The 6,000-nt window shown below is 40.5% G+C and overlaps 1 protein-coding gene across 1 annotated transcript in view; it reads left to right on the top strand.

Annotated features, from left to right (window-relative positions):
• Positions 1-349: 349 nt before the first annotated feature.
• Positions 350-6,000, top strand: part of CIT (citron rho-interacting serine/threonine kinase) — a gene marked incomplete at its 5' end in the record, with an annotated part of 54,230 nt that continues 48,579 nt past the window's right edge. Inside the window, one exon of the mRNA XM_008948853.1 lies at positions 350-530. Within this exon, the coding sequence (XP_008947101.1) occupies positions 350-530 (181 nt within the window). The remainder of the gene's footprint in view (positions 531-6,000) is intronic.

Here is a 6,000-nt window from a genome sequence, read left to right as displayed (position 1 = left end):
GTAATGATTTTCTTAGCCTGGTGCTTTGATTTGATTCAATGTATGTGTTCAAGAAACCCCAAAACACTAAGCTGAAAAAAACCTCCAAAAACCAAGTCACGAATCCCCAGCCTAAACCTGGGTTTAATCAGTGTGGGAGACATTCTGCCTGCAGAGTGGTAGCCATGTTGGTAGCTGAAGGGTTAATCTCTTGTTGCTGTAATACGATTTGAGAGCAGCAGCTCAGTCTGCTTGTGTTAGCAAGATTAAAAGCAGGAGCTGCAGTGCCATTGCAAGCACTGAACGAGTGGGACTGTTGCAGAGTGAACTGTAGCTGAATTTTGTCTTTTCTTCTTGCTTTTTCCACCAGCTCCTCCCCCCTTCGTTCCTACTCTCAAGTCTGATGATGACACCTCAAATTTTGATGAAGCAGAGAAGAATTCGCGGGTTTTATCCTCTACGCGCCAGCTGAACCCAGGAGGCTTTTCTGGGGAAGATCTGCCATTCGTGGGGTTTTCATTCATCAAGGCATTAGGGATCCTCAGATCAGAGTAAGTAGGAATTACTGCTTAGGTGGATAGGACCGCTGGAAAAAGAAAGCAAAGGTTTGTTACAGTGAGGAGGCTGTGTGGAGAAAAGCTGTTTTAGCTGGCCAGTACTCTGCTTTAGGGGAGCTGCCAGATTCTGGCTTTATCTGTTGCTGCTGTGGCTTGTGTCTGTCCGACCGTTTTGTGATCATTTCTGGGATGAGAGGGAGGGAAGGGAACAGATAGATTGATTCTAAACCAGTTACTGTTAAAATTGTTGTTCAGATACTTTGAATTAGTTGTTGCTGTTAACCGGGGAGCAGTGGGTGATTGCATTTCTGGTATTGCAGATAGCTGGGAGAAGAAGAATACTGAGGAGTTCAGAGATGGAGGGGGGTTGTTATTTTATTGGGTCAGAGAGTGGGCACCAAGTGCTGGGGATGTGTAAGGCTGAATCAGTGATCCACAGAAATGGAGCTCCACTAATCTGGGAATGTGCAGTGATGGGTCAGGGAAGGAGAGAAGGAGCTTCATGGCAGCTGACTCTGTGCTCTTGGGTCAAGTGAAATACAAAGACTGGACATTGCTGTATTTTGTGTTAAGAGACTGGAGAGTCAGATGAAGCATGCAGGGTATGCGTTTGTGGAGGGAGGTAAAGGTCTAGAAAAATGGGTTTCCACTGAAAGAACATGCTTTCTGACAGAATGGAGTCAGAGGAAAAGAAGAATGTAAATAGAATGGTATAAACGATTTGGTATGGTGGGTGGCTAGTTTCTGATGACAGAGCTATTGAAAAGTATTAGTGCAGTACGTTAAGTTGAGAAGTCCTTAGCTCAGTATCCTGAGGCCTCTCAGGAATGCAATGGCTTTAGCTGGGTTAGTGACTTAAAGCACTGAGGCACTCTGGTTTTGTGTCAACCATCGTTCATTGTTGCTAGTTAGTTCCCTTGAGGGACTTCGTTATCAACCCGTCCTAATCAAGTTTTCATTTTTTTATCCTATTGGTTGTGAGAGTTGTGCTGCGGTAAGCCTGTAACCAAACTGGTGATACTGTTGACATCTTTGATCTTGTCCACACTGTGAATCAAGGTTACGTGATGGTTATGCCAGTAATAAAAAGGGAATCTTTGGCTGTCCCTTCTCAGCAGAGTTGCTTTCATGACAAAAGAGGGAGAAAGGGAGAGGACATAACCAAAAAGTATTCTTTTGGTGAAATGATCTAATATTGTCATCAGACTTAGCAAAATGGAATTTTATATCTGTAGATACCTGGGGTTAAAATCTCTCTTGATTTAGAAGTGAAATAACTTACGGTGCTAACATCTTCTGCCTGGGGATCTGCAGTCCATCTATCAAAGCTGCATGGCCATTCATGTAACAGCCAGAAGAGGCTCAACAGTGACCATACGTGTATGGTCAAAATGTATATGTAATGGGGACCCGGATCTGGAGCTGAGGAGGAGCGTGAGGTAAAGTCTTGGAACAGTCATGTAACTGTGCTGAGGGCTGAAAAGCAATATGGACATAGCAGATTGATTGATGTGCTTGCTTCGTGGAGCTGGTGCTGAAAATGCTTATTGGAGTTATATTTGAATTTTGGTAACAGATGAGAAGGGGTATAGCAAAAGAATATAGAGATTAATGTGCTCTGGAGAAATTCTGACTGTAAAATTTCTGCTAGGTATGGCCTGTTTTTTCCTGAGCTGGGTACTTAATTTTCCCCCAAATAATTTTAATATGAGTAGATTTTAGTAGTTTCTTTTCTTGAATCTCGGTAAATGCACTTTGATATTTTTAGCAGTGAATACTTGCATGTTATTCTAAGCAGGTGATTTAAATATGGCAAGGAGTGTATGGAGACTTGAAAATATCTGTATTTAAATGCAGCGACTGGTTTATCTTCAACATCACTGCAACACTGGGTAATAAAGATAACTTCTTCTCATAAATATTCTGTGCGCTTTACTTGAGGAAATAAAGTACTGTTTCTGTCCACCTTGGCTTGAATATCAAATTCTAGATGGGGAACGGAACAGTAAGTGAGGGATAGGCTTATCTGCTGTGAATCTTGGGATGGCTTCTATGGAAGGTCCTAAGCCATCAAGTTTATCAGTCCAGAATTTTTCTTCTTAAAATCTTTCCTCCGAAAGTCGAACCCTTACGGTTGCTAAGTGATGCAGATCTGTTTTCCTGTGTCTGCAGCACGATGGCTCTAATGCCTCTACTGCTGCTCACAGTTAGGCCAGGCAACTGCAGAGTGCCTTAATAAGGTCCTTGAAACTTGCCTTGCTTTTCATTTGAAGGCTGTCAGGCTATGGAGTTTAGGGTTATCCTCCTTGTTCACTGGACAGTAAGAAGCCATAGCTAAGCTAGGAATTTCAAATGCTTCAGAGAAAAGGCAGCTCAAAAACAACAAGAGAAGGATAAAAGAAGTTCTGTTTTCCATTCTCCTCTTTCTCCCAACCACTTAGGGTTAGAAGGAATCACCTAAGTCACTCAGTCCTGTTGTCAGAAATTATTTAGTTGGTGTGTAGTTTAGAAGGATCTGTTGAATTAAATTGTTCTGTATGTTGCCCCATACTGTGAGTTCTGGGAAGAATTTGTGATCTTATAACGAACGTAAGATTTAACAGAAAAGTAAAAGGCGTGACAATGATGTGTTGGAAACAATCAGGAGAAATCAAGGGCATTGCTCATGTTGTGGGTTGCTGTATTAGCAGAGTGTTCAGTAAATAGATCCCCTATATGGTTCTAAGAACTGGGATCAGGCTGCAGAGAAGGACCAGCTAACTCCTTCTGCCATCATGGCCTCTGAATGCTTGATTTGGGGGAGAAATGCCTCTGGCTGCAAATCTGGCTGCGAGTGTGTGACTGTGACAAGATAACAGGCAACTCAGAGTTTAATTCCATTAAAAGCCAGCCCTACTTTGCTTCCTGTCCCTAGCTGTGGCTGATGTCCAGTGCTTAGAACAAGTGAGAAAACCCCTTAGATGCCAGGAATATGCATCAAGTGGTGAAATGAAATTGTTCTTGTCCTTTGCAGGTGACCAGCAGAAGCCCTAATGCATAAGATAAATACATTATAAAACCAGGGCTAACCAAATATACCAAAATACCTAATAAAAATAAATGCCTAATTAAAAAATAGTTTATGATGTAAATTTTGGCTGCCTCTGTCCTCTCTTAGACTGGGGTAAGGAGCTCAGGGGGCCTGACTACTAATAGAAAATTTAGGTTAATCCAAAATAATTGGTAAACCAGAACCTAGAGGTATATTCACAGGCAAGGCTGACAGTGGGACTAGTACCTAATCTTAGTTGCTGATATAGGTGGTTTTTTTTTTGCAATTACCTATCAGAATATAATTAATGTAATCCTAGTAATTCTTGAATTCTCGTTTGTGAGGCTTTGGCAGATGGGCCAAATCTTTTCTGTAAGTTCCTAAGGAGTGGTATTTTCCAAGATATATTATTTTTTTTTAAAAAAGAAATTAAATTTGATATGGATTCCTCATTGCCATTATAAAATACTGAGAGTTAAAATTGTCCATTCTTCCAAAGAGAAGGACTACCGGTTTCTTCCAACAATTTGTGGGTTCTGGTAAACTCTTTCACCAAAGATAGACTAAAGAGGAAGCACAGGCTGAGCATACCAAAAATATGCTTTGCTTCAGCTAGCTCTATTCACAGATTGATGGTATCACTGTTTGTTTTTGGTGGGTTTTTTTTTAGGCCTGAGCAAGCATTTAAGAGGGGGCGGAAAGTACAGATGAGTATAATGCTAAAAAGAATAGAGCATGAGGGCTGGGGGATGAGATTATAGGCATGCTGTGTGGGGGCCAGGATTAGGACAGATGGTGTCAACCGTTGTGAGAAGGAAGAAACACAGGTGAGTTGGGGGTTTATGAGAGTGGCATGAAAGGGCAGCGGAAGGTAGGATGCAGGAGAGAGGTTAAGATATGAGTTTGATGCCCCAGAATCATGTTATAGATTTTCCTTTGCTAGCACTTTTTTCTTCTTCATCTCAGCCACGTTAAGGCTGAAGGAGCTTTTACACAACTAGCACCATTTCTGATAGTTCTGCTGGTTGAGGCTGTTGCTGATCTAGCTGTGAAATCAGACATAGTCAGCTGTAAATTAACTTGGTTTTTAGTCATGCAGGCAGCCCTTCTTTTGAAAATAAATTGGCACAGCTAGTGCTATCAACACTCTGTACTATAGACTTTGGTTTTTTTTTAATCTTTAATCATCAATTTTCTTGTTGATGTATGCTGGTTACCTTTTGTTAATCTTTTTTTTCACGCTTCAGAGGAAACAGCAGAAACTGCTCTGTTCTGCTAAGAGAATTGATCCATATGTAGCAGTTAATTAAATGAAATATTCTGAGATAGTACCAACCTGAACGATAGCTTTGCATCATAGCTTTTGATGTTGGATTGTATGTGTTTAATTTCTGAGATGATGCTGACTGAGGAAGAATGTAAGTGCCCCAGCAGTGTGGGTATTTTCCACCTTGTCATGCTGTGTTGAGAGCTTATATCACCATGACAAGGCTTATTAGATCAGTCAGTATTCCATTTCTCTTTATTTCCTCTGTCTGCCCCCTTTCTGATACTTGGAAGATTGATAGCCATCAATCATGATCACGAAGTAGTTCTAATATAATTTGTACACAGGAAAGACTTACTGGGAAAGGATGTCTATTAAAAAGTGTGTGTCCAGTAGTAACTGAAATCAGCTTCACTTGGGGATGAGATGTACTGTTTCCATGGCAGGGACATGAGGAACATGTTGTGTCACCAGGACATATATTTTTTTAAGGAATTTATTCCTCCTTTTGGAAGACAGATTGTAGTTCTAGTTTGTAGCCTTCTCCTTCCATACAAAAATGACACCAACCCTGAGGAGCAGCTCCCTCTACAGTCACCTCACAAAAGTCAAACTTTGGTTAATGCAAGTCTCCTGTATTGTCCCATCCCTCCTGTGTAGAGCTTTATCTTCTTGTCTGAACCTGCCCTGTTCCCTCCTATGCTGCAGTGCATATGGATGCTTTAAACTGGGATGCAAGGAGAAATTTTTGAAGTGCAAAATGGTGCCTGTAATATTATGCTCCAATTCTTTTATTATCAAATAAAATAAATAAATAAATTAGCCCCTTTAGGGAGGTGAAATACAAGCAGCAAACGAAACCAGGTCTGTGAGAACTGGCTAGTTTTGTTAGGTGATGTCTCAGATTTGAAAAGAATATAAGAAAGAAGGTGATGGCTAATGTTGAATCTATAATTTCTTTTAATCTGCTTTAGCCAGTACAGTTCAGCCTATAAAGCTAAGTTTTTATCATAAACAGATTTTCAGACTTGTCTCAGTATACATTTGCAGCTATTTACATATATTTGATTAACATTTTAAAGCAGATTCCTTAGTGCCTTTTTTAGTTAATGTGAGGTTTAATCTGTATTTTTAGGCTGCTTTTCTCAACTCTTCATTTTTAGCCT

Source organism: Merops nubicus, unplaced genomic scaffold (genome assembly GCF_000691845.1).
Source record: "Merops nubicus isolate BGI_N331 unplaced genomic scaffold, ASM69184v1 scaffold42241, whole genome shotgun sequence".
NCBI lineage: Eukaryota > Metazoa > Chordata > Aves > Coraciiformes > Meropidae > Merops > Merops nubicus.
The sequence above is the reverse complement of the archived record's forward strand: the minus strand, read 5'-3'. Positions and strand labels throughout refer to the sequence as shown.